This window comes from Pavona decussata, unplaced genomic scaffold, assembly GCF_977016875.1.
Source record: "Pavona decussata unplaced genomic scaffold, jaPavDecu1.1 SCAFFOLD_115, whole genome shotgun sequence".
Lineage (NCBI taxonomy): Eukaryota > Metazoa > Cnidaria > Anthozoa > Scleractinia > Agariciidae > Pavona > Pavona decussata.
The window spans coordinates 1290198-1314505 of NW_028145529.1; the positions used below are offsets into that span (position 1 = coordinate 1290198).

The following is a 24308-nucleotide window of genomic DNA, read 5'->3' on the forward strand; positions in this document are numbered from 1 at the left end:
TTTTTTTGGGGGGGGGGGGGGGTGAAACGTTAGTTAGCAAGTATACTGAGAAGTTGTCACAAACGTTAATATTTAATTACTTGCTGTCAATCTTCGCCAATAACTATTGCTACATGTACGGCCACCTAGTTGCATTGAACTCAGCTAATGGTGTCCACCATTTGTCGCGTCTTGCTTTGCCAAGCATGTAAAGTAAAACGCCGGTAATAGCCGTGACCTAGTAACTGTTCTTACCATATGAATTATATCCACTTTCAGAGTTAAGTGCATAGCAGAGAATATCGACTATCTTACGACATGCTAGATAAACAGCTGAAAGACCGTTTAACTATCAAGCCGGAAAATTTTACACTTATTGGCAAAAGAAACGACAAATTAACTACAACTACTGACCTAAAATGGCTGATAAATGTGTTAACCTGTTAAATTTGCACGGCTCTCTTCAAAATATTTGACCGCTTTCGATCGGCTCTATTCCGTAACTTCCGGTAGAATTCAATCGTTTTGTTTGCAAGGCACTAAGTTTCAAAACCGTCGATTTATTGACCTAGGATTGACTTCTTGGTATTTTCCCACGTCAGTCCACCACAGTCGAGTTCAACTGAATAAAAAAATCAGTTGTGTTTACATTGACAACTTAGGCCTGGTTACATGGCATGTCGAAAGATGGCACGTGCACGTAACGTTGAAAATGGCTGTAAAAGAATCAACGACACCACCGTTCGGCTGAAGTAAATTAAAAGCTGCTAGTGTAACCGCAATACATGCGAAATGCCCGGTCCGGCCAAACTAGACTTGACAAATGGTAAATGCCCTGTACATGTAAATAAATCTGAATTAACTTAACTACAACTTAACTTTAGAGCATTATATTTTTAATTAATCTACTGAGTACTTAGTTTGCAGAAGTCAGCCTTGTGAAATTTCTCAGTCTTCTGATATTTCCAACAAACTCCAGTTCAGAGTAATTTTTTCTGTGATGTACTAGCTTGCAGAATCAACACATGTCTTGAATCTCGCTTCTCAATGTTTGTGTAAAGCTGACCAGGAATATAACACTTGCCTCCAAGCTTTCACAGTTTCTGGTTTTTCTCAGAACACAGTTCTAGGTTTTTTGTAAAGAACACGCACCTTTATTCATCATCCAACAGGAGATACATCCAATACATCTGTGAATCTTGACTTTCCAGATTTAAACTGATATTAGATTGTCCTTTGAAGTCATCTTTTTTCTGTTTTGTTTTCTCCATTTTTGTTTTATACGCGACGACTAGCTTGGAAGGCGACCGTACTCTTGGATTGTCGTAGCATTTACTGTTTTAAGGATTATTTGCGGTGTTCACGAATTCAAATGCTTAATTTCGCTAAAAATAAAGGAACAGTGTCGTGGTATGCTCAATTTTTGTTTTCCAAAATCGATGTTGACAGTTGCTGTTGTTATAATAATTATCAGGTGGGGATGCTTTAATTTCACGTTGAACTTCTGGGACAAACTTGGACTTTTAGTCAATTTATTTAAATGTTTGTGAGTAACACACGAGACACTGTTCCGTTGTTACAAGATGTATCTAGATCTCTACAAGATATATAAATTATATAGGAAATACTTTTGACTACAACAGCTAGCTTTAAACGAATAAAAATCTAACGATATTCTCTTGAGGTGATTTTGAGATATGGAAATCGGTAAAGTTAAATTATTTGTATTTTTGATGATTAGTTGTAATCCGACGTGATTTCTCATTTTGAAACACATGCGTGAAGAGTGCACAATATTTTAAAGGCTTCAAAACGAACCTTTTGAATCCAAATGAACACAAAACGCTCAAATACACTGATATGATACTTTGTGCTCCAGGATCTCACGTTGTAGAGAGCCACGCGCCAGACTTCACTTTACGTGTAAATAAACCAACCCAGCAACAGTGTATCCGACAAAAAGTGAGGAAGCTTTCCTCACAGAGAGGGGTAAATATTTATCACCAGGCGGTTTCAACCGACGCAATAAACATTAACCTTCGGTATACAGTCCATGAATACAATCTGATAAGGTTTTGTAAATACTTTATAAACACTTAGCTCGTATATGCTAGTTAACCATTAACAACCTATATTCACGTTCAAAATTACAGCCATTCTTTCGTCTTATTGTAGCTCTGGCCCTGAAAGACTAGATGTAGTAGTTGAAACATTGGCTGATTAAAAATGCCCTTTGGCTAATAGGGTCAGTCCTTCAAATCAGTTTGGCCTATAAACGCTTTCTAAGTATTGACTAGCCTGATTCTCAGACGGTCCAGGTCGCTTTCGGCCGCACACTCTCTCCCTTCCCTTCCTTGGATTGTCGTAGCATTTACTGTTTAAAGGATTATTTGCAGTGTAAACGAATTCTAATGCTTTATTTCGCTAAAAAATAAAGGAGCTGTGTCGTCGTATACTCAATTTTTGTTTTCAAAATATCTCTTGACAGTTGCTGCTGTAGGGGAAGGGAGGGGGTATGTGGCCGCGAGCAACCTGGACCGTCTGAGAATCAGGGTACGTATTGACGGGCACGTTTTTTTTAAAAGACCATTTACTTAATCTCAGCTAACGAAGAAAACTTGGCTCTTTAAGCTGTGATACGATCTACGGAAGGACATTACTAGATCTCATTATCAGAAAAAAAAAAGGAATATTAAAGACAAAAATTTCTAAATTTTAAATCTGTTTAACCTTTTAAGGGCTGAGAGTTACCGGAAAAAATCTGTTTAATCATTACAAACAAGAAGCTCCACGATAAAAGGGGACGGCTTAGTTTACAAATGAAATTTGGTTTCCTTTTGATGTTTTGATTTATGTTCTCTGGGAAAATGTGGATTAAAAAAAGCAAAAAAATTAGATTATATAATACTTGCTTAACAAGGATGTGAAAATAATTCAGAGTTATGGTTTGTTTACTACTCGTTGATGGGTCATGTCTTGATCAAGTTGATGCTACACGCCCTGCAGAAAAGAGAAAACCCTGTGAGGTAATCTATTACGAAACGAATTTTACACAAGTGGTGAATAGCTACTTAAGGACATGTTCTGTAACATTTCATTTTGGGTTAAATTCTGCCATATAATCAACTAGGGCGAATAAAAAGGTGAAAAAAGCGAGTCGTCGTAAAACGGATACCTGTTTGAACAAACAGAAGCGGGAAAATAACGTTTGACACCGTGACAATGATTAGACGAATGAATTGAAACGTCTTTCTCATAATTTGAAAAGTTTTTTTTTTTATCATTGGTCTGCCTGATGTCGCATTTTGACGTAAAACAACCTAACAATTAGGGATCAAATCAAAACAGTTTCCTCGCCTCCTTAATCGTTTTAGCCAGACAATTGTCAGGTGCGAGAGAGACAAACGACACCGCAACACGGTAAAAATTTAACCGGGAGAAAAAAGCACAAACGTAGCTCCTCTATGGTCGATTTTTTTTCAGTAATTTAGTGGGAAAATCATAAAGTGGAAAATGAACATTTGTGAAACCCTTTGAACCATATGAAACCGAATGTACCTAGGTATATGGATTTCTTTGGTAAAGTTTTCGAGGGTAAACTTCCTGTGGAAACCTGTTTGTACCTGGGGGAAAAGGTCTTAGTGCAGCAACTGACAGCTAATATTAAACATATCATTGCCTTATTCATTTAGCAAACCATGCAAACAGGTCGCATACATTTTTAGGTACTTATTTTCCAGATAGAGTGCAAACAACCGATTGTTTTTGCAATTTACCAACAATTTTCAGTTAACATTTCATCATTGATCTCCCTGCAAATAAACCTTGTGGTCAAAAAATGGTCTTAGTAATAGACTTCAATCGATAATTCCTAACCTACCCTAACAGTTGTTTTAAATCTTGCGGAGCTCGGAATCCTCGCAAAGCAAACAGTTTTAGGACTTCGAGCCGTAAACGCGTCACATCTTCATACTTTATTCTGATCAAAAACGTGTTCCATCAACCTTCTCATAACAATTATTCCAAACTGTCCATGGAAAACACCGAAGTTTAAGCGACGTTCCTCTTCTGGGAAAAACGATCTGTCAGGCATCAACCAAACCACGCGAAATTTTAAATGACCATTTTGAATTTCCTCATTTCTTTGGCATCGATCTTAAACGCTGTTGCTGAGATTTCTAGGTCGTCTGCATTTTGGCAGCAATGAAATTAATTTGCTTACCGGTGGATTATAGCACCAGCCCCAGAAAAACTTTCTTTCTGTTCTGGCTGTTTTAGCTTGGCTTCAGTTGTGACACGACCTTGCGTTCCGAAATGAGAGTTCTTGTTCATAGATTGCGTAAATTGTCAGCATTTTTATCATTTTGTGTGAGTGACGAAAAAACCATTGAACCGCTTTTAAGTCTAAAGTGCGTTTGTGATGTAGAACTGAATGCCTCTCTAAAAGGCACTAGTAAAAATAATAATAATAATAATGGTAATAATAATAATAATAATAATAATAATAATAATAATAATAATATTTAAAGAGTTGGCCTCCAATCACCTGACGGTGCTTTTCAGGAGGGTCCTCTAAAATAAAGGTTAAAAATACATTAAAATAAAACTAAAATACAGCTAAAAACTGGGACGCAACTCAGGTTCACTTAAAGATACTAATTTTGGTTTACAGATCCCTTGAAATGTGCTGACGTGGCGCAAGGTGTTCACAAGAAATCGTGGTTGCACAACCAAGAGATAAATATTGAAGTTTCAATCAATCAAACTTTTTTACTTACCTCTTTTTATTTCTTGCTATCAAATTGAAGCTTGACGCTATCCCCAATCAGTACAAATGGAGCCCAGTGTTTCATCGCAGAGAACTTTTCTGAGTCTCGCAGCAATTTCATAGCCTGGTGCAGAGCTACACTGGAGCTTTTACCTTCCCTCAGGTGTTGATAGAAACCCTTCATGAACTCCATGGTAGCCTCGTCATCAATTGCCCAGAGTGACACTAAGACAGAACGAGCCCCAGAGCACAAGAAGGCCCGTGCCAAACCGACCACACCTTCAGACTTTAAGATTTCTCCGCGACCACTATGACAGCAACTTAGTACCACAAGGCTAGCTCGGAGGCGAACTGCTTGTACATCTGACATTTTCAGCATGAAATCTTTTTCCTCAGGGAATTTGGATGTCCAGCCAGGGTTTGGAGCCAAGGCAATTTCGCCAGTTTCCTTTCGCCCGTGGGCAGCAATGTGAACCAAACCAACTGACGTCATTCGTGTTAACACTTCCGCTTTGGTTGCCTCTTTTCCAGTAAGCGGTGAAGTCTTAAGGATTTCTCCAATCATTTCTACTTCTTGTTTGGCGTATGGTAACTGTGATAACGGATTTCGACCTTCCACTAGAACTCCTTTTAGACATGGATCTCCCACTAACAGCGCACCAGACTTACTGTGGTAGTCCTCAGGCAAACTTGTGATCAGCTTCAAACTCGTGAGTGACGGGACAGTGCGAATCCTGTAACATTCACTTAGGGCGGCCCACGGTGCCAAGCACAACGGACCATCAGGGACAATAACCAACTCTTCACCATGAAGTAAATCTGCAATGGGACTAATAATAACATCATACAATGGCTGTAAAGCGTTGTTGGTGCAGGGTGATGATTCCCTTGCTGTTGTTTCCGCTTCTCTGGTGGATGGAGGGGCACCAGTTAGCTCATCCATTGTGCGATTCTCACATCGAACACCAACACCAGCTCCAATCTTTTTAAAAGCTGTTTCCAGTAAAACGCAGACGGGATCGTCGAGTGCACGTCCACCCTCTATTTTCCTTTGTCTAAATACAACGTTATTTCCTCTTCCGAGGACCCAAATATTGCTTTTGCTTTCGTCAATTGCCAGAAAAGCTGTTTGTGCAGATAACTCTCGTGAGATGTGGGAGATTGATTCTTTAGCGTCATGTGATGGTGGGGGCAGTGCCGTTAAGCCATATTGCAAAGTTAATATATCACCCAAAGCTTGTGCTCGTCCTTGCTCAGCAGCAAACAGAGCCTCATCATTCTTTCCCATTTTTAATAAACCTCTCCACAGTGCAGTGTAAACCTCCTGATGCAGCTCGCGAAAGCTTCTTTTCCATGAATCTTCAGACTGAATAAGAGCCCTTACAGTATCAAAAAGTTTCACGCTCGACTGGTAACTATCCACAGCCTCACTTAAAGAGCCCAAACACTGGAAATTCAGACCCAAACAATAATGTGAAATTGCCTCTCCATTTTTATCGCCCACTTCCTTGGAAATGTGCAAATCTTTCTGATGGTACTCTATGGCTTGTTGGAAGTCACCAAGTGATCGATAAGCATTGCCGAGATTGCCATAGGCACCTCCTTCTCCTGCTCGGTCACCCACTTCCTTAGAAATCTGCCAATGTTTCTGATGGTACTCTATGGCTTGTTGGAAGTCACCAAGTGATCGATAAGCATTGCCGAGATTGCCATAGGCACGTCCTTCTCCTGCCCGGTCACCCACTTCCTTGGAAATCTGCAAACCTTTCTGATGGTACTCTATGGCTTGTTGGAAGTCACCAAGTGATTGATAAGCATTGCCGAGATTGCCATAGGAACCTCCTTCTCCTGCCCGGTCACCCACTTCCTTGGAAATCTGCAAACCTTCCTGATGGTACTCTATGGCTTGTTGGAAGTCACCAAGTGAATCATAAGCATTGCCGAGACTGCCATAGGCACGTCCTTCTCCTGCCCGGTCACCCACTTCCTTCGAAATCTGCAAACGTTTCTGATGGTACTCTATGGCTTGTTGGAAGTCACCAAGTGATCGATAAGCATTGCCGAGATTCCCATAGGCACGTCCTTCTCCTGCCCGGTCACCCACTTCCTTGGAAATCTGCAAACGTTTCTGATGGTACTCTATGGCTTGTTGGAAGTCACCAAGTGATTGATAAGCATTGCCGAGATTGCCATAGGCACCTCCTTCTACTGCCCGGTCACCCACTTCCTTGGAAATCTGCAAGTGTTTCTGATGGTACTCTATGGCTTGTTGGAAGTCACCAAGTGATCGATAAGCATTACCGAGATTCCCATAGGCACGTCCTTCTCCTGCTCGGTCACCCACTTCCTTAGAAATCTGCAAATGTTTCTGATGGTACTCTATGGCTTGTTGGAAGTCACCAAGTGATCGATAAGCATTGCCGAGATTGCCATAGGCAAGTCCTTCTCCTGCCCGGTCACCCACTTCCTTGGAAATCTGCAAACCTTTCTGATGGTACTCTATGGCTTGCTGGAAGTCACCAAGTGATTGATAAGCATTGCCGAGATTGCCATAGGCACCTCCTTCTCCTGCCCGGTCACCCACTTCCTTGGAAATCTGCAAGTGTTTCTGATGGTACTCTATGGCTTGTTGGAAGTCACCAAGTGAATCATAAGCATTGCCGAGATTGCCATAGGCACGTCCTTCTCCTGCTCGGTCACCCACTTCCTTGGAAATCTGCAAATCTTTATGATGGTACTCTATGGCTTGTTGGAAGTCACCAAGTGATTGATAAGCATTGCCGAGATTGCCATAGGCACCTCCTTCTCCTGCCCAGTCACCCACTTCTTTGGAAATCTGCAAACGTTTCTGATGGTATTCTATGGCTTGTTTGAAGTCACCAAGTGATCGATAAGCATTGCCGAGATTGCCATAGGCACCTCCTTCTCCTGCCCGGTCACTTACTTCCTTGGAAATCTGCAAATGTTTCTGATGGTAGTCTATGGCTTGTTGGAAGTCACCAAGTGATTGATAAGCATTGCCGAGGTTGCCATAGGCACCTCCTTCTCCTGCCCGGTCACCCACTTCCTTGGAAATCTGCAAACGTTTCTGATGGTACTCTATGGCTTGTTGGAAGTCACCAAGTGATTGATAAGCATTGCCGAGATTGCCATAGGCACCTCCTTCTCCTGCCCGGTCACCCACTTCCTTGGAAATCTGCAAATGTTCCTGATGGTACTCTATGGCTTGGTGGAAGTCACCAAGTGATTGAGAAGCATTGCCGAGAGAACAATAGGCACGTCCTTCTTTTGAACGGTCACGCACTTCCTTGGCAAGGCGCAGAACCATCTGGAGTTGCTCCAAAACGTTGTCCTTTTTTTTGGCCATTTGGACGATTTATGTCCGGTGCTGTGCTGTCCTTTTGTCAAGTAGAGACCTCGTTTAAAGGAAATGTATAGATCTGTCAAACAAACCATTGGTTGATAACTGAATGAAGAAATGTCCATTGAACAGATCCATTATGACAATCTGTTAAAGGATGTTTCAAGCAATGTAGGTTGTAACTTTAGATTTTTAAGTGTGATGGGAGAGCCGTGAATTATAGAGAATTTGCATGGGGAACCGTTATAGAGTGTTTTCACTCACGTGACTTTCCTAGCAAACTTACCATCCGCCATATTGGTGTCCCACGAAAGAAAGCGTCAGCTGGCTTTTTTTGTATTTATCGCTTTACGTATCGAAAGATCAACCGATATTGTTTGATATTTTTATGGTTCTGTGCATCATTGTTGGTTGTGGTAACAAGACTGGAAATAGTTTAAAGAAAAAGGATCCTGTGAGATTTAGTCACGTTTCGAAAATCGAAAAGAACGAAGGTGAGATGACTGAGGAGTTAACGACCAGAAGAAGGCAAGTGTGGCCTTCTACCATTAGTCACGATGACCTAACAGAAGATAAGCTTGAAAGTGAGAGGTTTGTTAAAGGCATTTTGTGTCTGAACAGGCTGCCAAACGTTGGGATCAATTTGATGTTGACTGGGTCCTGACATTACATCTTGGACACACAAAGAAACTGCGGCAAGTTGATCCTCAACTTGATGCTGACAGAGCTGAGCGACGGAAGAAGCAACAAGAAATATAAGAAGAGGTCAAGAAGTTGAATGAGCCAGGGGAGACTGTAGAAAGCATCTTTTGAGAGATCGAAGATACATGTACAAAACAGGAAAGTGGCCAGTTACAAAATGGCAGCAGCGAGGATTTAGAGATTGGTGAGATGGAGATGGAGATGGATTTTGCAGTCGAAAACGTTGAAGATACCAACAAAAAGATAATACCTGTTAAAGGAGAAAGGCAGACCTTTGTGTCTGAAATGACTAAGGAAACTGTCGATGCGGCGACCTAAACAACAGAATTTCAATACTTGCTATGTGCAAAGAAAATACAGCCGTTTATGAAAGAATACTTAAACGATTCTTATGATAAAACTAGATTTTACACAGGATTACCTGACTTTGATTTACTTATAACAACATTCCACTTTGTTTCCCCTTATGTGACCAGGAAGACAAAACACTTTCTTCCTTTCTAGGAATTTGCAATGGTGTTAATTAAACTGAGACTGAATATGCCAAATCCAGACCTGGCGTACAGCTTTGAAATCTTCCTAACGACTGTGTCGCGTGTCTTTAATACGTGGATGGAAGCATGAGATGTGCGCCTGTCACTCTTAATATCATGGCCAGAGCGAGGGGATATTGTGCTGATATTGTGCTGTCATAAATCTTTGCCCATCTGTACTACCATATGACTGAAACAAAAAGTCAGTATTATTATACTTTATTGTTTCAATGTTTAGCCTGGGCTTTGTTTCAACAAATTTTTATTGTGTTATATGCACTTGTAACTACTTATCATTATGTGGAAAACCTGTAAAATTGGTATATGAAGGCTCAGTTTCCTCTGTGACAGTCATTTTGTACCATTAGCCTCCATTAGCATCTATGTTGCGCCAAAACAGTCTGAAAGCTAAGCTTACAGTTTTAAATTGAAGGGGTGCATGGAAAAAATGCCTAAGAGAATCAGGATCCCTTGTCATATTCTCTTTCCGTTACAAAGCAAACACAAGGGAATATGTCTAGCAGTCTATTAGAAGTCACCTGGGGCTTTTTACCAGACACCCATTTAATTGTTATCTTGTGGCATAGAGAAAATATATCCCTGTGAATGTCCAAGAATGCTACGTGATTGATAGTAATAATGCAAGAAAAAATGCCAGTACTACGACATCTTACTTAGACTTTTCAGTCATTGCTCTTTACAATGATAAATTTCCATTGGAACATGTTATCTTTAATAGCCCTAACAGGAGCAGCTGAAATGTTCAAAACAATTTTTCATTTTTGGGAAAATAAAAGTAGAAAATAGTGTGAAACGAGTCTGAAGTGGTCTATAATATTTACATACTGCCAAATTTTCTAAAATCAAAGCAAAGGGAACATTTCCATTTTCCCTGATTTTAAACATGCACAAAGGTGGCTTCCCAGTTTTGGGACATCAAACTGCAACAACTGAGGTGGAACACAATAAACCAAAGATGTAGCAAATGCAACAGCAAATACACCGCATTCAGAACCATTTTTATGTTGCTGGATTCGAACAACGTGTATTATCAGTTCCAACCAGGTTAATAGTTTGCTCTTCTACTTCCTTTGTCATGACATTGTGATACAAGCTGTCATACAAATTATTAATGCCGTTACTACTTCCCACGGAAGTAATGCATACCCAGTGGTACCTCCCTGTATGGAGAATCTGCAAAAAAAGGGTTGTTCAGGGGCTATCTGTGTTAGAGCGGATCAGGCAAATTTCGGCTTTACACCGATTTCGCTGATTTTTTCTATGAACATCAATCATTATATCCCATAAACAAATATCACATTTGCTGAGCTCAATACGATTTTTTACGTTGTTGGCGAGACGATTTACAAAATGAGCTCAAAACAACCCAATCTACATTTGGAAACTCTACAATTTATCTATACATTGCCGGTGCTGCCAAAACATGATTCCTTGCTCAAACAGCTTGAATATTTTACACATTGAAGTTCCATTTGTCAATAACAATTTACGTGTTTAACTTTTGTTTTCTGTGAAATTTTGAATCAGTTACAATTTTTTCAAAATACCTCATATAGTTGAAGCCTATTTTCACAAAAGCGGGACCTGAGTTAGGGTCAAGTCTATTTAAACTCAAAAGCACTAATAACAAGCTACTAATGTATGGAATAAAATTTGTGGGCACTTTACGCTGCGTGCAGTACAGAGCTCCGAAATTTCCCTCATATGCACGGACTTTAATCGAAACTAAACATAAAGCCGTCAGACCGATAGACACATTCTGAACCGAACTCTATTAGAAAAACAATAATAATCACCGGGTAAATATTTCTGACCATTAAGCCATATTTTAGAGAAGATCTATCCTTTTATTGGTATTTTAAATGAAACGTCTTGAGCTATTTTTCTCTTCCACGATGTGCTGTATATATAGCAGTGTTTGTTTTTCGTGACTGACAGTTGTTTATTTCAAGGTATAGATTCAATATTCATTCTACGCTCAATTTAAAGCGTTGTCTTTCTTGTATGTATAAATGAAATCAGTAGTTAAAATTCTCTCCAAGACAAAGAATTAGCTGGGGAAAAAGTTTCTTTCTCCCTCTTATAGTATGTGAACTGGTTTCTTTACGTTTTGTGACGCAGAGTTTATTTATCAACGTATCAAGACTCCGTTGTTCATTTCAGTCTTTGAATATTTTGTCAAAACCCTCCTAGCATCGCGCACATACCGAAAGGTCGGCATTGCTCAAACATGTCTGCTATTCCATCCAGTTGTTCCCTGCATGGAAAATTGAGCTCAGAAAATGTGCTATTTGTTTATGGGATATAATGATTGATGTTCATAGAGAAAATCAGCGAAATCGGTGAAAAGCCGAAATGTGCCTTATCCGTTCTAACGCAGACAGCCTCTTAACTCTTCAAGAACAATATCATCGTTCAGCCATCCAGTAGGCGACAAAATAAGTTGGTAGTTATAGTTATTTAAATTTCCCTTTTTAGGTGTGCTGACAGTGCTAGATGCTCGAACATTGTTAACATTTGTCACTTTGACCTTAGCCTTAGTGTCATGATGGTTTGCTGCGATGCAATCTGGACAAATCTAAGTTGTTTTGGCGCTTGCGCTTGGGTTTGCGCTTGTAATTCATGCATGACAAGAGGAAAAACGTTCCATTTATACAAGGATTGTTGTGATATTCCAGGGTTTGAGCTAGGATTTCATCACTGGGGGACAATTTGTCTCCTTGGCTAAAAAGGGGACAACAATTCAACAATTTTTTTACATTGATACAGGCAAGCCAACAAAAACCGTATTTTAGCTGATCCTTGTAATACAAGAACAGTGATCAATACAAACAAGAAAAGTTAAGTTATTGGTGTCAAGACTTTTTTTCTCGTCATATTTAAACAGAGGATCAATGACGATGCTTTATACTTCAAACCATTTCACAGCAGAATCTCATCTCGGCATCCCCTTGCAAACTTCAATTCCTTTCTTAACACTTTCGAGGCCAACTTCATCCAGAAAACTGAGTAGTGAGTCATACTTAACTGTGGCTATGTCCTCCTTGGCCAGCCAGTAGACGGCTCTCATTGCTGTGAGGATGGCTTGCGATTGTTCTCTAAGAACATGGCGCTGTGTGTTGCTGAATGTATCCCTCATAGCTTCTTCATTAACAGCATCCTCAGACATGCTGTATTAGAGCAATGAACAACAGCCTGTCCTGTTTCATTCCTGCAAAAACATACTGCCCCAGCATCAAGGGTGATATCACGTTTCTGTGTGTAACAGTGAGCGCCCTTGAAGTTCAGGTAACACACAAAATCTCCAACAATTGGTTAGGTTAGGAAGTACAGTGTCCCAGTTATCTTGGTTCGGGGTAACCCTTTGACACACAAACTCAATGTTTTCCTTTATGCTACAAACAAAATAAGTCATTGTACTTTTTCCCAGTTGGAAAGAGTTGTTGTTGGAGTTGATAGTATTATTGATGGTCTTCCTTGATTGTCGTGTTGTTGTTTTTTTTTCAAACAGGATCCTTGCTTAGCAAAGTATTCTTGAAAACCCAAGTCCTTAATTTTTAAGCAGTAAGTACACTTAATCTCACCACACCCCTCACCACAACAGTCACAGTGGAAGAGGAAATCAGGCGTGGCATGCAGCCATGGATATTACTGATTTACAAACATTCCACACTCCTTGACATTGAAGTTGATATGTCTCTCCTTCATTGCTAATTCATATGCATCAAGGGCTTATTTTTCATGCTTAAAGCCAAGTTCTGTAGCAGCATTGCTAAATCTGAAAATGTGGGGCTAGCATATTGTTTTAATAAGGTAATGAGATGGCTGTAAGAAAAAGGCATTGGAACTTGATTGTTTCCTAGTATCCTCTTCAATGATATTTGTTTGTTCAGGCTTTATTTCAATATTCACTTTAGCCCAGGCCTCTAGTAGTCCTTGAATTGCGTGTTTAAATACCCCTCGTTATAGAGATCTGGGACAGTTTGAATGGTTCTGCTCTTTGTAACAAAGGACTCAGAGTACGGAAAAAATTAAGCTAAGTGCAACCGGCTTACTCTTACAGGCGTTCAGCTTTCCGTAAAAGTAGTTCAACTCTGCCTCAGTTGGAGCTTGAATGTCCTTTATCCGTTTCACTGTGGTTTTCGAATTTTCTAAGACGAAACATGACGTATTATCATCGAGGTTTTCCACTGTTTTGTCAAGTTTTACTTCAGTTTAGTGGTAGACCTGAAGTCGATGTCTTGAACTTCAGCAAATGGTATGTCTTTGTTGTACGTTGGCAGAATCCAAGTACATTCTTGATCGATGCAGGCTAGCTTTCCTCGTAAAATAACACGCTAGCAATGTGAGAGCAGCTTTCCCCTTGGCCAGCTATACAACCGCTGCAATGTGCGCATAAACTCCTTCCGTCATCTTCTGTGATGATCCACAGAGGAACAGTTGGGTCGTTCATCTTTTGAGAGTGGCGAGCCTTTCCCAAAACAACCTGATTACCAGCAATTATGAGTCCGTGAACACTCTGTTTAAATCCAGCGAGCAAGTGGTTATCTGCTTGAAGACTCTTGAAGGCTCTTTAGTGTAATAGCTGGTCTCAAGGATTAGATATAAAATGAGGTCAATCGACTCGATGGGAGGAAGACATTCACCGTTGTAATTTTTGCCGGAAATTAAAAAGGAATCGATTTCTGCATGTACCTTTTCTTTAACAAGAGGATCACGAGTATTTGCATATTCAGACAATTGGAGAGCTTTATCGTCCTCCACAGACATGTTTTGTAATGTAAATTACAGGAGAGACGAGCCTTGAAGGGACACCAATATGTTGGCGGTAGTTTTCGCGGCAAAATTTTGAAAGCTTTGACGTCACGTGAAAACACTCCATTGGAGTATGGGGATTCAAGAAACAAATTCCAAGAATTGAAAAGAAAAACGTAAGATGAAAAAGCAGAAGTGAAAGTCCGTGGGGATTCACAGTTGGTGGGGATCGCTTACCCTCTTTCCTTCAATCGATGGTAGATGCTTTTGTATTTTTAGTAACGCCAAATATTGGCAGGTCTTAAGGTGAATTGTTTACAAAAAAGTTCTTGTAAAGAGGCAGACTTATTCGAGATGGCATTTTCATTGTAGGATGTCTGTTATCCTGAGGAATATGGTAATTTTATCAACGCGGTATGCAAAGAAAAACACCGTAAAGAACAAGGTATGACAACAACATCAAAATAATATCACAGTCTAAATCCTATGCCACATTTACACCAAGGCCTAAACACGTTTAATAGCTGTTTAGGTAAACACAGTTTAACATTGTTTCCTTCATAAAAGCCGCTTTCGGATTTTTGTCGACTACAGATTTAGCACAAATGAAAGCATAAGGTGAAGTTTACTTGAATCCTATGTCAAAGCCAATGGTTCAGCTTTTGTTACCAACTTTCATTTTCTTAAACCTGGTTTAATGTAACATGTTTTATTGTTGTGAATGGGGATCTAGTCACGAAACAATTGGTTTTTAGACGCAAAAGACTGACGTGACTATGATAAGTAAGTGCGTTTTTCAAAGGGATAATAAAGGTTCTGTGGTTTCACTTTAACCTGAAGATCCCATTCAAAGAGATGTTGTTTACACAGACTTCCCAGTCGAGTTATGAGCCCTCAGATCCGTTCTTAAATGGCTCAAACCACACTTGGTGAATCAAAAAAAAAAAAAAGAACCAATACTATTCTATTAAAAAATACTCCTTGTCTCTACAAACTGGAGAGAAAACAGACAGGTCCACATTCCTTTACTGATTTAAGTTCGAGAGATCCATTTGTTTTACTAATTTCTTAAACTGACTCAGGGTGCTTGCACTTCTTGTACCCCGGGCTAGGCGGCGCCATAGCGTCGGTCCAAGATACCTAATGAATGCTTTCCGTACGTTACAGTATTAAAGCGTGGTATGACGACAGAGGAAATTTCGAAAGGTAAACGTTCGTTTCTTACAAGAAACAGCAAGAGATTATTTGTGTCAAAAGCTATAAACTTGATCGGATTTGTTTGGTTGAAAAACTGAAATCATTCATGGCCGCGACCAAGTGCTTTCACCTCGCTACAGCTTCTTTCAACGAACGATAACTGAACAATAATAACAGTGCCCTTTTGATGGGAAGAAGGAGCAGGTCTAATTCAGTGGGAGGAATTACTCTGCAAGTTCCTTCTTTGGACCCACGGTTTGATATTTTTATTGATCTGTAATCGTGTGATTTTCAAGCGGTAAAAAGCTTCACTCCGCAGGTGAAACAAAATTATTGATTCCTAAGGTTTGGTTTAATTGTTGTTAGTTTGCTCATGAATTAAACTTTTATGTTTCTTAATTACATGTATATAACAATCAACTTTTCTCGTTTTGTCTGTTTTGTACACTAAGAAATAGGTGAATTGTTTGTTTGTTTTTGCTTGCGGGTGAGTCAGTGCTAATTTTAAACTCGGGGCCTTCTGTTTTACGAAGTGCCTGGATAGTTTTGAGAAAATTTTGCCCTGTATGTTAGTGTTTGTAACCAGTAAATACCGAAACTTTGTTTTTCCATACAGTGCATTGAGAAAATTTTGTAATCAATCATAAATAAAAGTTGTTTTCCGTGCCACTCAAGCAGCTAGGAATGCTCTCGACTACGCCAACCCTTACGCTTCTTTCGTGCTCTCCAAACTTCCCACATGCATCCATAACTCGATATACACACGCTAAGCATGAATCAATTCTTAATTATCGCCATTGTCACGGCTACTGCATGAGGCAATAAAGCAAAAACTCTAAAATTTAACACGGTGGTATTTTTTGCATCCCCAATGTTTATTGCTAACAGGGCAAGCTCCCGTAAGCGAGAATCTTTCCTTCCACCTCTTACGAGAACCATTCTCAAATTTTGAAAATGTCCAGTGAAAACTAAAGAAAAGGAAAAATGGTTCCTTTAAAAGAAACTGCAATTTTTATGTTGCCATCGATTACCGGTTAGAAAAAAATCTATCGGATCAAAAGTAACTTTATATATTTTACCTCTAATTTACTGAGTTACATTTGCAGTTTCATTTAGAGTACATAGAATACCGATCGGGCTTAAAATAACTGTTTTTCTCCTCCTGTGTTGTGAAGAGTTTCTTGTTTTCCTCTCGTCTTGTCTTGAAGCGAAGACTCAGATAAATCAATCTTTTATTGGGGATAAATCAATCTTTTATTGTGTTTCTTTCGGCGGTCACAAGCATCTCATCTCGTCAAAAGGTCCAACTTCACAAAAATAGTGGGATACGCAATGAAACCGTACAGCAAGAAATCATTCCCATTGTCTTAAAAATTTCCACTCGCGTAAGAACTCAAATCAGAGCTTTCGCCGGAAGGAATGGAGGAAAAGCCGCTGCACAAAATTTGCGGTCTCAGTTGGTTGCTTTTTGAGTGATGTCGGACTCTTTTTATACTTACGGGCAACCTTTTTAAGGGTATAGCTTTGCAAAGTTGGTCTGAATTACATTTTGTTCTCGAAGTTACAGTCTAAAAGCTACCTTGAGACCCAAAAGTCTAGTTAAAAAGTCCTTGGATTTTCGACGTACTTTAACTTGGACACTCGCTCAAAAATTTTTATACAGGAACTACGATAAGAAATGCAGGGAAAAAAACAAAAGATTCATTCTTCAAGTACAAAGCGAAGGTAAATGTGGAAGTCGCTTTATTCGTTGAATTGACAGGCGATGCACCCATCAGGCCTAATCACATGAAGCTACAGTTAATGAAACATTTTTAGTCAATAACAGAAAAAGCCAAATAGCTTCTCATCTCTGTTGTAAAAAAATAAGGTTATTTTCACCAAGTTTCTACGATCGTCCATCCAAAAGAGTGTTTTAAATATATATATGGCCAAAGTGCCATTTTCATGTGATAATACTTCAGCCTAAAAAATTATTTATTACTTACCTTTCCTGTTGTGACAGAATCCTCCTTTAGTCTGGTAAACTGCGCCTTTGTAAGAAACAAGATTCTAAAGCCTGAAAAATTCACAGACAAAATAAAAATGATCTTTCTTTGTTTAAACTATCGCCCAAATATTAAACACACCATTGTGTGCCTTCTCAGTCCTGTTTAAGAACACAAATCGCTTTATTATTTGTATCACTCAGTTGAAGAATTAAAAGCCTAAGTAGGGTCGATAAAATAATGTAGTTAATTCATTAACAAAGTACATATCCTTTTGCATTACCGTTTCTCTATAAAAACGCTTGATAAGCTATAACCTTGATACGCTATAAAGTCTATAAATATTTTACTTTGCTCAAGAAAAAATCGTCACATAATTGTATTTATAACTTTAACTACATCTTATTACTAATCACTCGTTTATACAGGAGCACATGAGAAATGCAGGAAACGATTTGCTATCAGAAAGCGTAAGCAAATGCGAAAGTATTTGTAGGAGGAATTGTCACGCGTTGCGCCGACGCACGATAAGCGATCTCAGAAGATACCAGTACAAATGATCTTTGAAAGGATGGTTTCCATAAGACAAGCAGTCATCTTCGGAGCAGAGATTTTACGAGGATCGTTTGGTGACCATACGAGAAAAAGCAGACAATAGATGAAGTCCTAAATCTATGCAGGTCCAACAAAACGCAGTCCACATTCACAAACAACCGCATTCTATTTGCCTGTGAATCCTGATCACGATTTTCACTGTTCTCTGAACATTAAATTTCACCTTATTACTTTCCACTTGCTCAAAAGCTCGCCGTTTCAAATAAAAATAAAGTAATTAAAAGGAAGCATACCGCCTATTCATGAAAGCGAAAGTTTAAAAAGGCGGAAGTGTTTTCTGTGCTACGATAATTGTCCCGCGATCCACCGACTGAGCCTATCACAAGAAGCTGCATGAAGGCGAGGCCCATGGTCATCGTTTTTCCCGGAATCTATCTTCGTTTAATAGCACATGAATTTCGTTTGGTTGGTGACTGACTTTATATCAGACATCGACACCGATGTTTTGAACTCTTGATAAAACATACATAAGTCCCTGCACCATAGCAAAGCGCGATTTTCTCACCTGTTGTCCAGTAAAACTGTTCTTCGTTCTGAGCTAGACCTTCTGTTTAAAATAAGGCTCCCACAACCTGGAACAACAACCGCACAAGAAAGATAACTTAAGTTTTATTCACTGAAATAAATGTGCTATTAAATAAATGAAGGAAACCAAAAACAAAAGATTCGAATTCGTTCTCAGAAAGCGAAAGAAAATGCGGAAGTCGTTATATTCGTGGAATTGTCACTCGATGCACAATCAGGCCAAATTAGATTGCATTAACAAAACATTTTTAATCAATCACAGATAAAGTCAAAATTACTTACCATCTCTGTGGTAAGAAAATAAGGTTATTTTCACCACGTTCCCACGATCGTCCATTCAAAAGGATGTTTCAAATATATATGGCCAAAGTGCCATTTTCATGTGATAATACTTCAGCCTTAAATTATTTATTCTTGGTTTTCACATGACGTCATAAAAAACTGAAATTCATAACTTAACACAATTTTGGGTTTTTATTTTCATCACATATTAGAAAATCTAAATTTCCATCGGCTTGCTTGTTTTCAGCAGGATAGCATCCTTTGTTTTGAAAATAGAGCAGTTTGAATTTTAGATTTTTGCGCAGTGCGTGACAGAAGGATTGGTGCTCTAAACATGTCACGTACATGAAAACATCGATTCGCCTCGTGTTTTTTTTAGGTCTGATCAGCTAAAATGTAATAGAAGCGTTAATGTCAATGTGTGAAAGTTCAGCAGAGTGGGGAAAGGCTTTGAAATAGCCAAGGTAAACTCCAGATGTTTTTGCTGGTTTCCGGCCGCCATGTTGGTGCCCATCAGACGGGGCACCAACATGGCGTCCCATACTAAACTCTGTAATTTTCCGTGGTACATTTTCTTGAATAACTCGATTAGGAGATATCGCACAGCCCTGTGGCTTTCACACGTTGTTTATGTATCACTCTTCTACAACATATCAATTTCTTGACTTTATCTATTGAATGGTTGAAGATTTTATTTTTTCACTTGCGTGCCGATGTGTGAGGTGAAAACCACCTATTGCTCACCTTTCCTGTTGTAACAGAATCCTTCTTTAGTCCGGTAAACTATGCCTTCGTAAGAAGCAAGATTATACAGCCTGAAAAATTCACAGACAAAATAAAAATGATCTTTCTTTGTTTAAACTATTGCCCAAATATTAAACATACCATTGTGTGCCTTCTCAGTCCTGTTTAAGAACACAAATCGCTTTATTATTTGTATCACTCAGTTCAAGAATTAAAAGCCCAAGTAGGGTCGATAAAATAATGTAGTTAATTCATTAAGAAAGTACATATCCTTTTGCATTACCGTTTCTCCTAAAAACGCTTGCTAAGAATATGATACACTATAAAGTCTATAAACATTTTGCCTTGCTCAAGAAAAAATCGTCACCTAATTGTACTCATAACTTTAACTACATCTTATTACTAATCACTCGTTTATACAGGACCACATGAGAAATGTAGGAAACGATTTGCTATCAGAAAGCGTAAGCAAATGCAAAAGTAGCTGTAGGAGGAATTGTCACGCGATCAACCGATGCACCGCGATAGACAAGCGATCTCAAAAGATACCAAATTATCTTTTAAAGGATGGTTTCCATAAGACCAGCAGCCATCTTTGGAGCAGGGACTTTACAAGGATCGTTTGGTGACCATACGAGAAAAAGCAGACAATAGACAAAGTCCTAAATCTATACACGTCCAACAAAACGCAGTTCCAAATTCACAAACAACCGCATTCTATTTGAATGAAAATCCTGATCACGACTTTCACTGTTCTCTGAATATTTACTATCACCTTATTACTTACCACTTGCTCAAAAGGTCGCCGTTTCAAAAAAAAATAAAGTAATCAAAAGGAAGCATACCATAAACAGCCTATTCATGAAAGCGAAAGTTTACAAAGGCGGAAGTGCTTTCTAGATCTTTCTATGTACTATGATAATTGTCACGCAACCCAGCGACTGAGCCTATCACAAGAAGCTTCAAGGTCATCGTTTTTCCCGGAAACTATCTTCATTTAATCTTTTTAAAATAGCACATAAATTTCGTTTGGTTGGAATTGACTTTATATCAAGACATCGATACCGATGTTTCAACTCTTGACAAAGCATCCACAAGAACCATGGCAAAGCGCGATTTTCTCACCTGTTGTCCAGTAAAACCCTTCTTCGTTCTGAGCTAGATCTTCTGTTTACAACCTGGAACGACAAACGCACAAGAAAGTTAACTTTAGTTTTATTGAGTGAAATAAACGTGTTATTAAAATTTCGAAACGATTCAAAAATTGCAGTGGTGCAGACTTTTACGTAACAAGTTACAGGGTTTTAGCTCAATGATTTAACGTTCGTCGGAAACCTTGCAAACCTTTCCTAACCATTTCAAATAATTTTGTCAAAGGATAAGCCCTATTATTGAAAGAGTTTGTCAAATAACATATCATGTATAATTTACTGTGCATAATGCAGTGTACGTATGTTTGTACGGAAGCCCATAAGGGACACATCTTTCCTGGTAATATTCCTCCATATAACAAGAAATTACACATCTCACAAAATAAAATGCACTGCAAACGAAATAAATCCGCACACTGCGAACAAAATAAATCAGCACGCTGCAAATAAATAAATCCGCACACTGCGAACAAAATAAATCCGCACGCTGCAAATAAAATAAATCCGCACGCTACAAACAAAAAAATCCACACGCTGCAAACAAAATAAATCCGCACGCTGCAAACAAAAAAGTCCGTACGCTACAAACAAAAAAATCCGCACGCTGCAAACAAAATAAAAAGTTCGGCGCACGCAGGTAGACGTAAAGTACTGGGACTGAGTGTTGCATTTGAAAAACATGGCGTCCAGTGAAGCGATGGTGAAGAAAGCTGAGTGATGAAATAGTGCTCGACAGTTTGCCCTGTGGATCTGATGAAGAGCTATTTCAACAGAGGCCTTATGTACAGCCATATAACGCTGATGTTGGGAAGACATCATCATATAGATGTCGTGAATGAACGAACATTGAAGCGAAGACTTTGAAGAAATTGAAGACTGCGGTCTTTAAAGAAGGCGAGATGCATGCTGTGAATGATGATGTAGTTGAACTCGAACGCGTACGAGATTTGATTTTGCTTAAAAAGTTTACTGGTCCAGGCAGTTTTCTACCATTTATATCGTGAAAAAAATGTATATATATAGTCGTGTAAATTACAACTTGGAAAACTCAGGGAATGCCATTATAAAAGTGACGGAGTGCTAGTCATAGTTTTGGCACCTCTTGGGGTGTCCATTTGTACCTTTTGAGGTACTCTTCAGGGTATAAGTAAAGTAAAGGCTTATGACAGTCCTTTCTAAAACCTTCAAAAGAATAAAAGTTTGCAATTGAACTAAATGCATGTTATCACATATGTCAAATTACTACTAACAGGTCAGGTTATTTATTTATTTATTTATTTTTTTTTTTTGGTACCTCTGATAGGTACAATTTATGTGGAACGATACCATGAAACAAAATCTTAGCACCTTATAGGGTTTTCTTATATACCCAGTGAGCACCACTGTCACTTTTGAATGGGATTTCTGCCATTCCCAGGGTAGAAACCCTGAAACCGTTTCAGGCGATTGGACTTAACTTTCAGCTGAAACAACCGCAATTGGTCTGCAAGCAATTGCATACATCTAACATTCAAAGTTGTTAAATGGGGTGAGTGGAAGGCAGTTATTAAGGTGAGTGCATTCTTAACGTCACTTGCCCAGGTGGAGAGTGTTCTCAAAGTTACATGTTTGTTTACATGTACAGTCCTGTTTATATTTAGTTGTGCTGTACATATACTTGACATTCAGCTGTTGGTCAATCATCACCCACTCACCCTTGCAACCTGGTGTTCCAGTGTTAACTTCAATAAAATGTTTGGTAAAATTCTGTAACTTGTGTCTTTTATTATGCATTTCTTATGGAACATTTCATCCTCATTCAGTTGCATTTTGCGTTTACTTAAGTAAAAATTGTTTCGATTAGAATTTGAAAGGAACAGAACTTCGGGTCATTCAGACGATTTTGCCAATATCACATAATTTTATATTCTTTAATCATTAAACTGGATTGCTCTGACAGGCCTGTTTCCAACCAGGCTTCCAGGCTTGTTTACATTTGTATCTCAAAATATATGTTTAAAAATTTACCCAAGGAAACACGAGGAAATCCACTGTTAATTTTTTTTTTTTGGTTATGCTGACATCATAGTCTTGAAGCCTTCGTTTAAACGTTCGTTTATTCATATCGCCGAATACAGGGACATATTTCGCCAGTCAAAGTCGAAATTAAAAGAACGGGGAAGGTTCATATTCAGTGGCTCGCCAGGCGTGCTCAAGTCGGCTCTGCTAATGATGATGTCTTCCGCAACATCAACTTTTAATATATGGCTGTACATAAGGCCTCTGTTGAAATAGCTCTCCATCAGATCCACAGGGCAAACTGTCGAGCACAATTTCATCATTCAGCTTTCTTCACCATCGCTTCACTGGACGCCATGTTTTTCAAATGCAACACTCAGTCCCAGTACTTTGCGTCTACCTGCGTGCGCAGAACTTTTTATTTTGTTTACAGCGTGCGGACTTTTTTGTTTGCAGCGTGCAGATTTTTCTGTTTGCAGCGTGCGGATTTATTTTGTTTGTAGCGTGCGGACTTTTTTATTTGCAGCGTACGGATTTATTTTGTTTGCAGCATGCGGATTTTTTTGTTTGTAGCGTGCGGACTTTTTTATTTGCAGCGTGCGAATTTTTTTATTTGCAGCGTTGTTCGCGGTGTGCGGATTTATTTAGTTTGCAGTGTATTTTATTTTGTGAAATGTGTAACTTCTTGTTATATGGAGGAATATTACCAGGAAAGATGTGTCCCTTCTGGGCTTCCGTATGTTTGTATATTAGAAGCAAGAACTGTGATTTAAGCAAGCCGGTTTGGAAGTAGAAAGTGTTGGAAGTCAAACAAAGATTCATGGGACTCGTGTGGGATCAACTATGATAACCATAGTTACTAACTGCGCAATAACAGACAAATTTTTTCACGTGCACCACAAACCCACAGCTGCATTTGCCATGAGCAAATCATGAAAGAGGCCTTAGAGCATTGACTTGCAGTTTGTTACCCACCAATCCCTTGGAAACATTGACGTTTAACAAAAAACAGAAGGGCAGTTTAGTATATCCAAGTATACCAAGAACAGAAGATTCACTTGAGTCAATCGAAAGCGAAATGCGGAAGTCGTTTCCGCGAGTACATGAATAATTATCTTTTGCGTGACATACCCTCATGAGGTTTCGCAGTGTTTTTAAAATGACAAATCGCCTCGTTCTTTATATCACTAAGTATATGGAATTAAAAAGTGCCATCACTCCAATGAGAAAGAAATGTGTTTTCCTGTTATCGCCAATGATGGCGGATTATCAGCGCCTCTAAATCGCTGGCCAACTCTGCGATATGCCGCATCAGCACATCATCGTTTGCCGTCGATGGCGATCGATTTCAAGAAATGTACACCATGATCTATTAATGGATGGCTTCCGTTTGAACAGCAATAATCTTCGATCGCAGATTTTATAGAAATTGTAAACGGATCATACTGGAAACTGTGGAAACGAGTAAGTCTTAAATCCATCTGATCCATGCACGCAAAACAAACATAAGTCTTAATCTACAGACAACGATCGACAACTGAACTCTGTATGCATGATCAATTATGACTCACTGTTTTCGCAACGTTAACTTTCAACATGTTAGACCATATTACTTACCACTTGCTGAAAAGCTCGCTTTCAAATGAAACCAGAAAGCAAAAGACAGGATACAACAAACTGCCGCTTAAA

At 39.0% G+C, this 24308-nt stretch overlaps 2 protein-coding genes across 2 annotated transcripts in view; both read right to left on the reverse strand.

Moving 5' to 3' along the window:
- The window catches only part of LOC146469945 (uncharacterized), a 60451-nt gene that overhangs the window by 26482 nt on the left and 9661 nt on the right, over window positions 1-24308 (reverse strand). The window lies entirely within an intron of this gene.
- LOC146469948 (uncharacterized) lies at window positions 54-8114 on the reverse strand. Its single transcript, XM_085122760.1, has 2 exons — window positions 4758-8114; window positions 54-2979 (listed from the first exon to the last, which is right to left on the reverse strand). Exon 1 carries the CDS (start codon window positions 8112-8114, stop codon window positions 4764-4766), a length of 3351 nt encoding a protein of 1116 aa, XP_084978886.1. The 3' UTR covers window positions 54-2979; window positions 4758-4763.

Excerpts from the sequence above, each read along its gene's own strand:
- LOC146469948 (XM_085122760.1), bottom strand. The coding sequence starts at position 8,114 with ATGGCCAAAAAAAAGGACAACGTTTTGGAGCAACTCCAGATGGTTCTG.